Source organism: Tachypleus tridentatus, chromosome 6 (genome assembly GCF_004210375.1).
Source record: "Tachypleus tridentatus isolate NWPU-2018 chromosome 6, ASM421037v1, whole genome shotgun sequence".
Classification (NCBI taxonomy): domain Eukaryota; kingdom Metazoa; phylum Arthropoda; class Merostomata; order Xiphosura; family Limulidae; genus Tachypleus; species Tachypleus tridentatus.
In genome coordinates this window covers 14466932-14485240 of record NC_134830.1, presented here as the reverse complement: position 1 = coordinate 14485240, position 18309 = coordinate 14466932, and the positions used below count along the sequence as shown (strand labels likewise).

The following is an 18309-nucleotide window of genomic DNA, read 5'->3' as shown; positions in this document are numbered from 1 at the left end:
ATATTGTAAAACTTGTTATACTGTAAATGGTCATTTACAAGGTAGTGTTTAGAATACCTAAAATGTACTTATTAGTGTAAATTAATGATAAATTATATTTAAATAAAGTTACTGTCTATAGTAGATACAAGTAAAGTTAAATATACTTTTTTTTTAACAAACATGTGGTGCAAGTGGACCTTTTTGAGAGAAAATATTTAATTTGCTTAAATATAGCTTTTAAAAAGAAAAATAGATGGTGTCAGTTCAAAATAAATATTTCATAAGTGTGAATGGTAGGCACTGGGGTAATAATAGTAGCTAAGATCAAATAAATAAAATACAACTTATTTCTGTAGAAGAATCATTATGTAATAGACAAAAAAATCTTTTTATATTAATGTATACAGAGCTTTAAAGTTATTCAAAATAAATATGGTTCATAGATCCTTAAATAAATTGTTCAATGTCAGTTAAAAATAGTATAATAATATCTGTTTGTGAGAAAACTCAGAAGAAAGCTTTTATCTTACCTAAAGTTTCAGAATTAATAAAATCTTAGCTAATAATCCATATTTCAGAGGTGTATAAGTTTTAAGTTATTAATTTTATAAGGTAATATTTTTAAAAAATCTTGAATTTCCCTTAGTGTGATGCATTTTCTCCAGGCATGTCCTCTTGTATATTTGATTCACCCCCCCTTCAGTAAATACAAAATAAAAGAGTAAAATACTCACTATAGAATCTTCATTGCTCAGACAAACCATAATTTTTATAGCTTTCAGTGTTTGATTACAGAGCTATTAAAATAGAAAATCAGACCCCTCTTGCCACACCCACCTGTCACATTCTCTATTTCAGGATTTATTAGTAGTTGTCTCTCACATTTAATTCTGTAATAGAAAGTGGTAACATGACTTATCTTACAAGTGTTTTCTCAACAGAGGATTGTCAATTCCACTTTTTGTACAAGCTTTATTCCCATGGGAAGTATAGTGACTAGCTTGGTTGAATTTGTGAAGGCTCTTGTCTCGCAATTAAAATGCTTGGAAAATCTTTAAACTTTTGATAATTTGTCTGCTTTTTGCATGTTTTTAGTCTGTGTTATTCAGTGCATTATTTAATTATAAATGTAAATTTACTTCATTACTACAATTAGTGTAAAAAAAAGTGGGGTTGTTATCAACAGTCAATAAGAAGAAAAAAGATGCGAGTGAATACTTTTTCTTGTTTTTCACGTTTATTCTTTTATTATTATAAAAGTAAATAAAATGTAAAAATAGGAATCTCTTTAGGTTAGTTAAGATTAGGTAAAATAAATAATGTAATAAAAATGTTTTGTGAGGCATGTGTGTGAGGAGCTTTGAGTAGATCATAGGTAATGCAATTTAGTATCATATTGTGAGCTGCATGTGGCCTGAGTTATATACATAATGGTGTGGATGATAGTTAGACGTGAGTCAAAGGGTAATCAAAAGGAGCATTGAAACAAAAAATTTAATGTATGAATGTATACTCTTATGAGCTTAAAGCTACTTAATATAAATGAACGTAGTTTCATGTTGCAATTTAAAATCATTTCGTAAAAAGAGGGAAAATTAGATTTCAAATTTTTGGTGGTTATGAGGTTGGTCAAATTGAACAATCCCATTTTGAGATAAGGTAGAGAAAATAACAGATAGAATATGAAGTTTTACTGAAAAAATTTCCAATGCATTCAGAGTATTTAGGAAATTTTAGAGATTACACAAAGGAAATTTGAAAATTTTGAGAATAAAAGTATTTTTAATCTCTAACATGAAAATTACTTTGCACACAGACTATTTTGAAGAAATACTGAATATATTCATGAGAAAAACCATTATTTTAGTTTATTAAAAATAGTTCACTAAAAAATTTGATTCTTTTTGCATGTGAAACACTTATGTTAACTGAAAGACTGACAAATTTGTCAAGATATATATATATATATACACACACACACACACACATATTGATAGATGTGTTAAATCTATAAATACCTTAAAAAAGTACAAAGGGGTCATGTGCTTGGTCAGATTGACCAAGCCTGTGTTGAGAGAGTTAACAAGACAATTATTTAATTTTTTAAGAAATTATTTATCCTATCTCTACCCTTCAAATAAGAGTCCACTTTGGTGTGGATGCCTGTACACTTCCTACAGCTTCATCTTCTAACGCCTGCTTGGACTCATTTTCTTGGCCATCAAGGCAAAGCAATTGCCTCTTTCCTCTAGGGCTGATTGTCTCTGTGCCTATAAATGATCCTTTACAGTGGTGGAATTCAAACTTGCTTTTCATTGGTCTGGCAGTATGTTGGTTGAACATGATGATATTCACTATGAGATGCTGCATCATCTTTCTCTTGCTATTCTTATGGTTGGTTTAAACCACATCTGGCAGGAGAACCTTTTTACCAGGCTGTATTTCTCCCTTTCTCTAAGCCTGGGAAGGATCCCAAGTTTCTTTCTAACTATCATCCAGTTGCTTTGCCTAGTTGTTTTGTAAGGTCTTAGAGAGGGTGGTTAGTGCTTGTCTTGTTTGGTTCCTCAAATCCAACAACCTCCTCTTGCACACCTAGTGTGGGTTCTTTTGACAGTGCTCCACTGTTGGTCACCTGATTTGATTTGAAATGTTGAACAGGAAAGCCTTTCTCTAAAGGGAACATCCTATTTTTTTGTTCTTTAACCTCGAGAAAGCTTGCGACACTACATGAAGGTATGGCATTTTACAGGACTTTCACTCTTCTGGTTTATGCAACCATTTATTCATTTTCATCCACAACCTTTTATTGGACAAGCAATTGCAAATCAGTGCAGGTTAAATAATTGTGAGAATTGTGAGCACAGTGTTTTGCTTTTAATTTTTTTAAGCTAGGTTTATCTTTGTCATTATTGGCTCTGTGTGTGCATTTACATATGGTTTAAATAAGGCAAAAGCTTTTTTTGAGGGACTAGTGTATTACAGAGAAGAAAAGGAAGGCTTGTACTAGGAGGTGTAAGAAACACTGTCCTAAGTTATTCATATATATTCATTTAAATTTGTTGTTCATTTTGAGTGTATGTTAAACAGTTCGTGCTAAGATTTTCTTCATTGCAGAATCCTTTCTAATGTTAAGAACATTTTTGTACTGTGCTTTTTTAGTGTTTTCTATCATAGAAATTTGCTTTAACTTTATTGAGGGTGTGACTTTTTTTTACTATTGTTAGTGCTGCTATGTGGTTACTGTAACAGACTGCATTTTTTTTCTTCTATTTTAGATACACTGTGTGAACATTCAATACCACAATTCCTACATAGCTTTAAAGAAAAAAAAAAAAAACTCGTACTAAATAAGGGACGTGTAGTTTAATGATCTGTTTCTTCTAATGTTATAATGTTCTAATCATGCAGTGAATCTGTTGGCATGCCTTTGTTGGGTTTAATTATTAATGATAAGAACATTTTTGAAATATTCAGTCTCAGAAGTGGTATGGAAAGTTTTCTCCAGTTTATGTAATTTTCATAATTATGCAAGTTTCAAGTTCTGTTAGACCTTTCATGAACCATAAACTGGGCTTTGAAATAATGTCTTTATGTAGACATTTTCTTATAAATGAAATTGGTACAACTAAACTGTATGATACCATGTTGACTACATGAGGTAATAAAGAGCAAAACTGAAGGAAAAAAAAAATCATACTGTAAAGTAATAAATTAATTATTAGGATTTTATTTTTTGTTTTGCAGATCAGTTGCACAAAGGAAATCTATTCACACTTTTCCTGCACAGTCCTTTGATGGCAGTGTGTTTTATATGCAATATCACTGACATTCCCATTGCATTATGGGAAAAAGGTCAAACACAAGTTGAGAGGTTTATGGGAGAAGCAAGCAGAGTGTTGACTCGATCAAGAAATCTTGGTAAATTTACATTAGGATAGTTTTTCTTAGGAAGAGGCATAGACTGTAAATAATTTATCTTGGTAGTTGAGACATCAAGTACTATATACTATATATATATATATATATGAGACAGATATAGGTAACTTTTTTCAGAAGTTTACTGTGATTCAGAGGCTTTAGGTGCTTTATTTTAATATGAATTTATCCTAGAGAGTTATTTTAACCATCAGAAACCTATGTTTTATTGTGAACGTTTCATGGTTATTAAACATTATTTATTCTGATTGCCAGTTAAACTCAATAAGTGCTGAAAACAGGTGCTGTTTTTTTTCTCTTAAATATACAATTTATCTCTTGTGTACAGATGCATAGCATTTTTTCACCAACTAAAATTTTATTTCATAACTGGGTATGCATAATATAAAAAAAGTAATTTTTAAAGTTATATACCACTAAGAATTACATTTACAAAAAATTGTACATGTTTAGATTTGTGAATAAATAGTGTTATTTTTTTATTTACATTAATATCAGGCTGTATATTATTTGTTTTTGTTTCATATTTGCAAAATAAGATGTTATTTTTGCATATAGATCCTGCATATCTGCAGTTTTATGGAGATGATTTTCTTCGATTATTAATGCTTCGGTTCATTTTCTGTCATGTAGTAATGAAGTTGCATCGATTGTTTAGGGTAAGTTTTCATCAACTTTGAATGAAATTGTTTGGCATACCACCACTACTGTAAGTTAAAGAAACTTTGGGTATGGACAGTTGTAAATAATATTACATATTATTACTTAGTAAAACTTTGTAGAACAAAAATCATAAGCATGTTATATGATATTGCTTATTCTTGAAGCAGTTCTGTTTAATTGTCAGTTTCTTTGTTTATACTTATTAAGTGTGTTAAAAAAAATTTCGGTGTTACAAGTAAACAGTTTTAAAAGAAATATTGAAGTTTACAGACAAAAATAAAATAAGGGTGAGAGCCATTCATTTTAACACTTGTGATTTTCACAGTTATAATGACTTGTTAGAAAGAAAAAGTATTTCTATGGTACCAGAGATTTAGAAATATTTTTGGTTTACCTATTAATTTTAACAGTTTTCATGCTGTTAAAAAATGTGTGTGTGTGTGTGTGTGTTAAATCCAATATATTATAGTATTTGAAGTAATAATTTTGCTTAAACTGTAATATCTGTTGGTAATTATGCTGATTTTATTTGCCCCAATTGTTGCTTTTTTCGTAGTTTAAATATTAATTTCAATTTAGCAGCAGCAAAATAAAGGTTGTATTGTGAAAATATGCCTTGAATAACATTATTATTTATAATGATTGTGGAAAAGCACAGTTATTACTTGTGTGCCATAATAGTATGCACACATGGAATTTTCTTATTCAAAATGGTTTTGAATGAATTTGAGGATACATTTACAATTGGCAGTAATATATCAATAAGTCTTGCTATATTACCATATAAAAATTAGATATGGTGAATAATGAGATGGAGGTATACAATTAACTTTATTACTCAAAATTCCAGTTAAATAAACAATGTGAATAAAACATACAGTCTGTTATCTACATAAGTAAGAATTTTACTGTGTTTGTTGGGCTGGGTATATTCTAGCTGTTAATATAATGGACTTTGGATCTGAAGGCCCATGGTTTGTATCTTGTTGGTGCAAAATGAAATTTTCACTCAGTATTCTGGAGCCCATGGGCACATTATACAAGTTATAGGTAAGACCTACTATTCATTAGGTTGAAGTAGCCTAAGAGTTGATAGTAGATGCCATTGGCTAGTTACTTCCCCTCTAATCTGCCAGTTAAAAATTGGGAAAGATTATTGCAGGTAGCCCTTGTGTTAGCTTGTTTGAATATCTGAAACAAGAAAACCTGTGTTCATTTTCTTCTAGTACTTTGCTCACTGTATTTTGCAATAATACTCTTTACTTTCATTTAACTATTGTTCAAACCTACCATTCCTAGAGCTGCAGTATTTTGTACTTTGAAATGTGTGGTACTCAACATTACTCCTCAGAAAGTGTGAACGTGACTGTTTAATATAGTTAACTGTCTTCAAAGGGTTTGAAGGGTTGAAACTTGTCTAATATATATATTAAACTCTACTTTTCATTTATACAAATACTTGCAACTTAGTATAATGTATTAAAAATATTTAAATTCAGTACATAGATTTTGTTAACTAATGGATATTATGTGGGAAAATTAAAGTTTTTATCCAGTGTTGGAGCTTCTATGCTTCCAAAATTAAAGTTTGTTATTACAAATAAATAAATAACTTTTGTGTATAAAAGAAACATGCTAATGGTTTTATGTTGTTAAATAGTGTTGACATATGTATTGAAATTATATCTGTTAATGAAGAAATGTTCCAGTCCAATGCTAATTTAAATACGTTTATTTCCATACTGTCTATTGTCGAAATATTTCTGAAAAAATTTTGCAGTTGGGTAAAAGAAACAACTAACTGTTATTAAACAAGCAACATTCCAGTTCTTCCATTTCTGCTGTTACCAAGTGTTTAGATAAGTAACAGAAATAGTGCAGAGCACCATGTCTGTCTGATAAAAAAAAAAGCTAGCATGTTATGAGTTCTCAGAATTAAAAGAAATTATTTTAAAAGTCCTTGAGTCTAGTAAATGTTTAAAAAATATAAAAATTCATCAAAATATTTATGAAAAAAAATTACTGTCTGTGATGAAAATTAATATAAAGTTTTGTTATAGATGTGTGCTTTTACTTATTTTGTACACATTTCATTTTTCTATTATTTTGCAACTTGTATAGTGCTGACTGAAGTATAGATTGTATGATTAACATATTACAGAGAAAATGAAATTTACTAAGTTTTTTGTGTCATTTTTTGAAATATTTATCGAGAACATTTCAACCATTAGAGTTTGTATAGAATACTCTGAAAGAACTGCCATACTGTCTCATAATTGTTTTCGTACTTTATATGAATTTAATATTGATTTTTGTAAAATTAGAAATGAATATTACCATTAATTTGTCTAGTTTCACTATTTATTGGAGAAAAGCATTAGCTTTAATAATTACTTCTGTTAATTTAGGGCCATAATGTTACACCACGTTCTCACCCACCAATTCCTGAAACAGAGGTGTTAGAACACCCAAACTTAAAACGTGCAGTTATGGATTTAGCAGCAACACTAGATGTGAGGTCCTTGTTTTTGGACATTGAAGAGGCAGACTGACATGCGGTTATGTTCACCTTGGCCTGAGGATTTATGGTTACCTCCCAGTGTTCATTTTGTGCTCATCATCCTCATCATAAACACCTGCTGTATTGTTGTGTTGTGTAAACACTGCTTTCTGTTAGTCTAACAGGGTATGTTGATGATATACCATGAATTGTAAGCTAACGTTACATTCCAGTACCTCTTGATTTTTGAGAAAAAAACTAAGTAAATTTTTTCTTCCAAGTTTTTCACTGTGTTTTATATATGATATTTCATTTTGGTTTACTCTGAATTGTGGGTTTATAATGAGTAAAAATTTTCATTTTACAGTAGGTCTTTCAGGCACATAAAGAATATTTTTGATTTTCACAATTGCAATTAATTGATTAATTAGCTAATATTAATTTTTAATGCAGAAGAAAAATGTATATATATATGTAAGCACACAAATGTGTGTTTATATACAAATATACAGGTTTTGCTGTATGTTTATTTCTGAATCTTAGGTTATTTTGTATATGAATAAATACTATTAGTTTTGAAACACAATATTTTAAAATTTAATACATGTATTATTGCTTTTAGTTCAGGGGATAGGTCAGTAGCATTGTATTTGGTCATTGTTAGGAAGATCAAAGTGATTCTTGTAGCAACTAATGTATTTTTTACTTGTTTTACTGCTAAACAATGCTGCATCAGTATATTTAATATAATGACACATAACTTACTTCTAACTAGTTTTAATAAAGCTAGGAAATGCTGATTATTATTCTTATATACATTCTATGAAAGTATTTCATCTCTAATTGCCCAGTATAAATATTAAGAAATAATTAACATTCTGCGAGAAGAGAAATAAAATTTGGCCAAAATGCTGAACATGCGATTCTCTTTCTCTCACAGCCTTTTTCATTAATTTTTCTCTATTACTGGTTGTTATCAAACTATTATTTCTGCATTTGCTTTGTAGAAGAAAAAAAAGTATTAGTTTAAGCAGTCTGATTATTCCATTGTAAGCAGATATTGATATAATTATATTGATTTTGTTATTATGTGGATATTTTGAATATGCCATAAGTGATTTATCTAGTCAAAATGTTGTTGATTTTCACTTTGATAGAAAAAAAAATTTAAGTTAATTAATGTTGAGTACATGATATTCATATTTTTGATGTAATTTTTAACTTAAAACTTTTTTGTTCAAATAATTGCATGAGAAATTATGTATAGTGTATATGTGGGGTTTTAATAATACATACATTCCTTTAAAAGTTGAATTTCAGATTCTTCTTTAAGCAGTTAGTTCCTGATTAGGTAGAGTTGAATTTGAGCTAGAGCTAAATAATACCATTTCAGAATAAAACTTCAATCATTTCAGAATGTAAAACTTTTTAATAGGTACACCAGCATGTATATATAATGATATATGTGTGCATTTTTCTTGTCGTCTTGATCTAGAGAAGGAATTACTTACTCTCTCAGTATTTTGGACTGAGAGAAGTGAATGCAGCTTAATCTTTTATTCCTTGGAGTTTAAAGCGTGTATAAGTATGAAACAAATTGGTCAGTGTATTGACCTTAATTAGGATCTCTGTTTTATATAGTAAATCTTTATGTGATTTGGGAATGTGTGGGTGTTTACAAAGACTACTTTAAATGAGAGAAATCTAATATATTTTTGAACTGGTATGTGGATTTTCATTTCTCAAATAAAATTCAATTCTTAAAAGTTTTTAGAGAGTAGGTTAATTTTTGTCAGCAGAGTTGAAACTATGTTATTTTAACATCTATTAGTCAGAATATTCCAAGGTTGTAATATTTTTATTGTTTGAAAGTATGTTTCTTAAAATCAAAATATGCTACTGATCTGTCTCATCATGTGTGTTTTTGTGTTGATGAAAACTTTCTGTATTCTGAAGAAGTTGTTTTTATATTTTGACTCAGCAGAGGACCATGCTCACCATTTATTTTCAGTTTCTTTAGTGATCTGTGTTGAATTATTTGAGTTTAATGTTACTTGCCAAACAAGTATTTTCACGTGAAAAAAAATTATTTTGATGAGAACGTCATTGAAGGAGGAGTTGACATAGTGTTGTATGAATCACATATAAATATAACTACTTTTTTTCCACTAACTGTAGTGATATTCTGAAACTGTTTTACAATTTAAAGTGTAGTTTTGCAGTAGTATATTTACTTCTAGTAAATTAATTTTTATTTCTGCTAGTTTCATCCTCAGCAGGTTAACAGTACTAAAAATAACTCTATCTGTGATTAAAAATATCATGTATATTTGCTTTACTTCATTTTAACCCAAAAATTTTTAACCTAAACCTAGTTCTGATATTTTAATGTGAGAAGGAGGGAACCAGAAGGCATTAGGCCTAGGTTGAACATTGTAACACAATAAAACAAAAACTTGGCTTTCATGGAGGGCAGAAAGCAAATCGCAGTAAAGCTTAATCTCACCTCTTGCAAAAAATAAATAAAATATAAAAAAAATTTGAAAGATTTGAATACTATGACTTCAAGATTGCAGTTATCTCTTTTTGCAGTTGGGAGTGTGGTGTGTAGTTTTCTTATTCATTCATACTTTTGAGCAGATATCCAGTATTTGGTAAAAAGCATGTGATACAAATAGCATGCATATATATTCCTTGACCTAGACTTACTAGGATTGTTTGGAGGTTTTGTTACATGAAGCTCATTCGTATTTGACCTCTCTACAGTCTTCCTGTATTTACTTTCAAACCCTAGTTAGTTTACAATGTTACACATGTTTTCATGCAGGGTGTGAATCGGTGTGTGTGTGTGTGTGTATATTATATATATATATATATATTAACCCTTTTTCCTTTCTTAGGTTGCTAATTCATTATAACTATTTTTTTCTGTTTGCTATAAAATGCTAAAATTTGAATACAATGACCTTATAGTCTGTATATTTAGAAAGCAAAGTATTTTATGAAGTATATTTCAAACAGAAATAGTTAGCATTACTGAATGTAGTTTAGGTATTTTAAAGTATTTGATTCATAGCATAGTGCAGTAGATAGTAATTCTTATAGTGGTTTGTAAAGTACACATACATTTATTAACATCATCATGGACGTAATGTTTACAGTGTTTCACAGTCTTCAGCACATCTTTTTTGACATTTACTCAATAAAATAATTTTAGAATAGCTTAGCTTTTAGCTCTAGTCAGACAACTTTCAGCTTTTGCCAAAGTAAAATGATAGTTGTTAATTTTTTGTTTGAAAACTACTAAGTGCATATATTAATTTTAAACTAAAAAGTATATCTGCCTTTGGGGAGGATACAATAAACAGTATAATACTATATATTAAAAAACAAGAGGTTTGAGTATTTTGGGTTATTCTCTATGAATTGAAGACTTGCTATAGAATTACCACATATTTCTTCCTACTGTCCAAGGGAGGAGGGGTGATTTATCATAAAGAAATGTGAAACAAGATTATAGATTGCTTATTTTTGGGTTTTGTATAAAGCATTGATAGCATTTTAAGCATTAGGTTTTTGCTTTAATCTGTATAACGAGGTAATAGTTATTGTTTTTATATATATATTCATAGAAGGGATAAAAATGTTTAGTTGTTGCATTTGAATAGAGGGTTAATTTTAGTTGTGGGATACTTTCATGAATCTTACTACTGAAATTTTTGCTGGTATAAACAGTTCTACAATCACATGTAATACTGGAAGTTTGGATGTTTATCAAAATGTTTTATTGTTATTGTTCAGTTAAATGTTTCTTTAAGTATAATGTTGAAACACTTTTGTTACTTTTGAACTGTTTCTTCTGCAAGTATCTGACGTTTATCAGTGAACTTTCCTCTTCATTCAAACCTTACTGTTTGTGTATGTACAACTAAATTGGTATTGTTAGTGCTAAAGGTTTAAGTCTTGTTGTTTGACTTTATCCTTTTGTCTTGATGTGCCCTGATGTTGGCTGAGAGTCAGTACAGGTAATACTCAGACAAACCTGAAAACAAACTTATCAAACAGGTCTGTATATTTCATTCACGCTGTATACAGTGTTATCAATATTAAATCATTTTTGTCAGTATCACGTCTTTTAGTGTGCCTTTATTTCTTGTACTTAAAAAAATCAACATACTACACATTATATTGGGTTTAACATGTATATCTTTATATTGACGTGTATAGACATTATCAATAAATACAGATACAAAGTAAGATACCAAGGAACTGCTCAGAAGGCACTTCTTAAAGTGCTTGTGTTATCTTTACATTGACGAAGTGCCCGGTTTCACTTGGGTTGTTAAGTTGATTGTGTGTATATTCCGAACCCGTTTCGGCATACGAGTATAATGTATCTACTTTTGTTGCTAAGCAACAAGACAAACTATACTGTTTTTCATCAGTAGTTCCTTAGTCCAATAGAGCAACTTACTGAAGTTGTTCTTTATAGTTGTCGTAACAACACATAGATATAATCGAGACACAGAAATATGCCTATATCGTACGTTTAGTTTAGAGTACAAAACACGAAAAAACAAATTTGTTAGTTAATTTGGGAAAACGTTTACAACAAAAGAAGGGAACTTTTAACTGTCAATAAGACATTGAGTTTTACTCGTTCTCATAATAGTTGGCATGTGTTCACATAGAGTAACAATTTCGATTACTTCTTCAAATACGTTTTCCTTTGGTCCAAGGACGCAGGATCTTCGGGTGATATCACTCCCACTACAGAAATTGTTCTAGTGTGAGTTCTACGATGGCTGATTAAATCGTACCGTCTACGAATACTATCGCAAGGATACAATTTACATAACTTATCATTTAGATTCAAATTATGATAATTAAGAATCTTCCCTAACAGAAGCTTTTATTTATTATGCGAGTTTTATTCTGCACATGAGAAACTGCTGATTTCATGAAGCTTTAAAATTGTTCATCAGTGTTTAATACAGTATAAATATTACAATATCACCTTGTGAATATTATTTTCAAACACGAGTATATTTTCTCCCTTTTTTAAAGTGAATCAATGTTACGAAGCACTAAGTGTTATTATTATTTCAGTTAATCTGTATCATTTGATAATCCTCGAAGATTGGAATTGGCGAAAAGAGCACAACCAACGTGTACATCTTAATGATGTACGTTATGATAGTAAACGTGCTTTGCTGATGTAAACTTAATCTTTTCTAGTTAGCTAATATGCACTTGTTTGGAAGCATTTACACTTTTCCCTCTTACGGAAGCGTAGGAGACAAAATTGGAGTGGGGTGTCCAAAGTTCATTTGTCCTATCGCAGCGAGAGAGAATGTGCGCAAAAGGCGCACTTATGGCCTGGTCCAGAGCTTGTCTTAGGACCTTGGAATCTTATATTCTGGATTAAATTTTAATGCAGTTTTACTGGAATAGATTGTAAAAGTGGGGGCGACTCCTGAGACATTGTTTTAGACACACAGTTGCAAAAAGAAACCTAATGGTTTGGTTTCCAAATATATATTTCGGGAAAGGTTATTCTAATTCCTCGAAATCGATCAATCATATATATACATAAATTTTGCTTTTTAACTATTTAAAATCAAAGAGTCTACATGGTAATTAGAAATACTAACCTGACTGTTCATAACACGCTATAAAGAAACGTCTATTCGCAAAAGACAACAACGATTTAAAAAGTCTATGGATGTTATTCCAACCTTAACTGTTTAAACTAATCTGACGACAAAGCACCAGCAGTGTTATATGCATACTAAGTGAAGATGAATTCTTTATTATATTGCAGTTGCAATGCTTTCTATACTGTTCATTTTACAATATTATTAATGTCTGTATTGTATATTCTGATTCGTTTCATCGGCAGTAATCACTTGTTCTACTTCTCATTTCGTGTGTGTGTTTTCTTATAGCAAAGCCACATCGGGCTATCTGCTGAGCCCACCGAGGGGAATCGAACCCCTGATTTTAGCGTTGTAAATCTGTGGATATACCTCTGTACTAGCGGGGGGCAACTTCTCATTTATTCGTAAATGTTTTCTAAGTTTTACGTTCTAAACTATCTTTCGGATTCTATCCAGATTTAATACTTTTGTTTTCAAACATCGCTGATGATGTATAAAACCAAGTTGAAACGTTTAGCTTATGTAAATTAAATGGGTTTCTTTTCGTTCTAACTACCATCATCGGCTTCTATTTCCATCTTGTGAGTCTCTTGGTGGGTTAGCGAAAAGTTTTCTTATTTAAAACGCAAAGGTCTAGGGCTCGATTCCTCACGGTGGACAGATCACAGACAGCTAGTTGTGTTTATTCTAAAAATACCACATTTCCTCTTGTAAATCGACTTACACTTTTGATCTAATGCACCCCAGTGGCACAGCGGTTTGTCTGCGGATGTGCAATGCTAGAATCCAAATTTTGATACCCGTGGTGGGCAGAGCACGTATAGCCCATTGTCTAGCTTCGTGCTTTATTACAAACAACTTTTTAAGTTTCTTTTTTACGAACTCAGCAAATCATTTTTTTTTTTTTTTTCAATTTTCACTGCTTTCTTTATAACGTATATTTCAGTGTTTCAGTTATATTCAGAGTAAACGCTACTTATGCGATACATGAATCACACGGCCAGGTGGGAGATACTTTAAGATGCAGTTATAGCTATATGTAATTTACAAATACTGACCACTAGAGGTGCATCAGTCAGTAGCACCTCTCATCTCTGCGCCTGTGAATGGCGGAATTATGAAAGTTGTGCTGAACGTGCGGGGAAAATTCACCTGTAACTCAATGATATCTCCATTGTAAATAAAATGTAATCTAATTTTAACATGTCCGTATTAACGTAAATAACATTTAAGAATCTAATATCTTCACTTACAAATCGTACTTAATATCCAAATATAAATGACGCGCAATGATTAATTTACTTGCACTCAAAACATTTACAATCCAGGCTTTTTAGCATATTTATTTTAATCGAATTTCATTTCCCGATTGGTTGATTATAACTACAGTTTTTACTTGCTTGTACACGGTGATTCAAAACTCTGCTTTTTGGTAAACAAATCTGAAATGGAGAGATATTTGAAAATAATTGTTAACGGTATAGAATGAGATGTAGTCCTATCCTGTAACGGTATCAATGATGTCATTTAAAGTTATTTACAAGGTCGTGCGCTTAAGAAATTTAGTACTATTCATCACCCATCCAAAATGCCAACAGTAAATGTGTCAAAATAACTAATAAAACATTTTAAACCAAAAATTGCTCACAAGTAACCATATTTCACATCACTAATTTATTTATTAATTATAATTTTCCATTCATGACAATAGAATTTTGAACTATCCGGCAAAATTTTAAAAATTAAAATGTCATCTTCAACCCATATTAGGAAAAATTCTTATCACGATGAAGTCAATTCAGCAAAGTTTCCTTATCTTGGGATTTTATACTCGAAAAAGTTGCTTATTGCTAGATATCGTAGCTTTATCGCTTGTTTTTCTTCAGGCTTTGTCTTAAGGTAAATATGAGCATTGTAGAGTCAACTCATGCCATGTAGCTTGCAGAAAAGAGACAGTTTCTTCTAAAAAAGTTATATTAAAGGTTATTTCAACATAGAAAATAAAATATCAACAATACAAATAAGTTCTACATGCGTATTTTGAGGTACGCGTGTTAATTGTAGTATTTTCCATCGTTTTTGATAGAGAAGACTATTTCAAATAATAGATAATAACGAAACTGCATGTATCAGCGGATGCTGTACGAGGTCTGTTAAAAAAAATACGCGTACTGTTTGAATTGCGCGGCTCCAGTTGGTTCCAGGGGAATCCGCTCGGTGTCGCTAGGTTCGCACAGATCATCTAATTACGACGCCACTTGGGTTTTGGAATATTAATTTTTTCCAGGGGAATCCGATCGGTGTGCAGATATCTTTATTTGTGTATTAGCTACGCGGTTTTAAGTGAAATGCGATTTTTTCGTTTGGCGGATTTCAGAATGAATGGCCTGAAGGAGCAACAACTTGTGAAATTTTGTGTTAAACTTGGAAAATCTGCGACTGAAACTTTTGCTATGCTTAATACGGCTTACGGTGATGTTGCTATGAAGCGTACGGCGTGTTTCAAGTGGCATGGACGTTTTAAGGATGGTCGACAGTCCATTGAAGATGATGAGCGTCCTGGACGTCCTTCTACGTCAACTGACGACCCACACGTCGACAAAATCAACACCCTGGTGCGGGCAAATCGACGTCTGACTGTCAGGGAGCTTGCTGAAGAGTGTGGGATATCAGTTGGATCTTGTTACGAGATTTTGACCGAAAAATTGAAGATGCACCGCGTTGCTGCGAAATTCAGTTTTCAGAACTCGTGAGTTTTTGGCCAAAACTCGATCACTGTTCTTCCCCACCTCCCCTACTCACCTGACCTTGCTCCTTGCGATTTTTCTTGTTCCCCAAACTCAAAAGACCCTTGAAAGGAAGAAGATTTGAGACGATTCCCGAGATTAAGGCAAATGCGACGAAGGAGCTGGAGGACATTACAAAAGAAGCGTACCAGGACTGTTTCAACAAGTGGAAACACCGTTGGGATAAGTGTGTGCGTTGGGGAGGAGAGTACTTTGAAGGGGTCCCAGACCTGTAACTTCTAAATAAAGTACATTTTGTTTTATGACGTCAGTCCGCGTATTTTTTGAACAGCCCTCGTATGCGATACACTTTCCTGATTCAAGAAATTGGCGCCGTTAACAGCAAATCCAATTAAAGAGGGAAGCGTTCCGGCATGGCCAGGTGGTTAAGATACTCGACTCGTTATCCGAGGGTTGCGGGTTCGAAATCCCTTCACACCAAACATGCTCGCTCTTTCAGCCGTGGGGGTGTTATAAAGTTACGGTCAATCCCACTATTCGTTGGTAATAGAGTAACCCAGGAGTTGGCGGTGGGTGGTAATGACTAGCTGTCTTTCCTCTAGTCTTATACTGCTAAATTACGGACGGCTAGCGCAGATAGCCCTCATGTAGCTTTGCGCGAAATTCAAAACAAACCAAAAGAGGAAAGCTTAACCTGTTCATCAGTAACCTAGAGTATATCAAAACATGCTACGTGCAAAATAAGAAACGGCCAATTGACATGTGGCCAAGAACAGGTGGCCCCAAAAGTGTCTGAGTCACCGTGAAGAAAGTGAGAAATAACATGGATTATTGCCGTCTCAGTGGATGTATTTTGATACAAACCTGTTCTGTGGAGAGGCAACCAAAATAAAAGGTTGAAATTGGTAATGGAAATGAAATAATTGGATTAACAGGCCTGATAGAGGGTGATGTTAACTAATGTAGCAAAGTATGAGTTGTTCGGCAATAATCAATGACAGCGTAGTTAATGAAGTAATTGGAGATAGTACAAAGAAACATGGAGGTGAAATAATCTCACCAACTTTTGTACAGCGTTTTCACCAGTGGTGATGAAGGTAAAGTAAAAACTAAAGTAAAGAAGTAGAGACACATCTTTATACATTATATCATTCTATTACAAACATGTATGATTATCCAGAGTCCGTGTTTTAGTAGAATAGGATATGACTGATGTCGTATGTTGTTAAAAAAAAACCCTACCAAGAAAGAATCAGGCAGTTGGAATAATAAGATTCCTGCTGTGAAGAGAACATGGACCTACATGAATACATAGGAGTCAACAACAGAACTTATGGTATTATGTAATATGTTGCAAGAACCATTCCATATACTCTCATCAACAAATTCTATATTAGGTAAATATCCACTTCACTAAGTTATCTTAAACTTTGTTACACTTGTGGGGTGATATCAAAAATGGTTTCTGATACATTTTTTTGTAAGTCTTGTTTGTGTAAGTAGCCGAGATTATAAAGAAAATTACAAAGCTGCTATAAGAAAAAGAAATTAAACTGTTAATGAAGATAGTTTTGTCGAAACACTAATGACTTAAATCTGTCCTCCTTACAGTGACTTTTAATAGTTTCCTTACGCAAGAGGAAGCAAATTAACTGTACCTTTTAACATTTTGAACCTAGTTTAATATTTAACGTTTTACACTGCAACAAACAATAATTAAATTGATTTCAGTTGCCTTTGTAGTATTTTGTTTAGTTCCAACAGCATGGTAACTTCTGCCCCATCCTGTACATTCAAATTTTATCACGTTATAGGTTGATTTGTATGTTGTTCGTGCATCAGTGATGATTTATAGCAATTGATAAGTCACCCGTAAAAATAATAAAAAATACCGTAAAAAAAGTTATGTTTGCCTTTCAAAAATTTTATCTCATTCGGTAAAAGCACTCACCGTCATTACAGCTCCATATTTACCTGTAATAAGTTAAATAGTTCTTTCACTGGTAACGTTTTAGTTATTAGTAGTCACTGATTTGTTTGTTTCATCGCAATAGGCCATTGAAGATATGTTCACTACGAGGAACCGAACCTGGGATTTTACGTTATAAGTCTATATATAATATTACCACTAATACTGATGATCAATGAGTAGTTCCCCAACACAGTCTACATTCCGCTAATTTTCTCATGCAGCAAAATTTATTAAAAATAAAATAGAGGGCGAAAAATTATTTGAGTAAGGCAACATTTTCATAACTTTAAGTTATCTTATTATTATATTGTATAATAACTTAAATATATTCGATTGAATTTAATATACAATATAATTATATAACTTCAAGTTACTATTGTTATTATTATATTGCATAATGGTGTAATCCGCTCTTGGGAAAACGCTGTAGTACATTACTTTTATACTAGGCCTATATCTTATTTTATGGTTATAGGACATATAAAATAGTTTTGAGTATACTTAATTAATGCGTAATTTTCTGCATTCTATATTTATACAGAGTTGAAAGCCATCGGTTTGTAGATTTCTATGTTTTTTTATTGTTAAAAGTAACTATTATTCTTATTTATCATACCCAATAAAACTTCATGTTGTTGCATCTTAATCACTACTGAAATTGCATATTTTTGTATGTTTCTTTAATTTGACTTGTCAACAGCCGCACGTTCACCATTTTCTCCATTCTTTTTGCAATATTTATTTTTGCCTGTAAAAGTTTATCTTTTATGAAATATCATTATTTTTTGATTATCCAAGTGTAATGTTAGAACAAATAAGCAATCCTATCAAAGTGGTGGCACAAGGCGA

The 18309-nt window shown here is 31.6% G+C and overlaps 1 protein-coding gene across 3 annotated transcripts in view; it reads left to right on the top strand.

Moving 5' to 3' along the window:
- The window catches only part of LOC143251965 (protein SCAI), a 51822-nt gene extending 40615 nt beyond the window's left edge, over positions 1-11207 (top strand). For all 3 annotated transcript variants that reach the window (XM_076503377.1, XM_076503375.1, XM_076503374.1), the window contains 3 exons: positions 3727-3900; positions 4477-4577; positions 6990-11207. In XM_076503377.1, coding sequence (XP_076359492.1) covers positions 3727-3900; positions 4477-4577; positions 6990-7133 — 419 coding nt within the window. In that variant the 3' untranslated portion in view covers positions 7134-11207. The remainder of the gene's footprint in view (positions 1-3726; positions 3901-4476; positions 4578-6989) is intronic.
- Positions 11208-18309: the final 7102 nt, after the last annotated feature.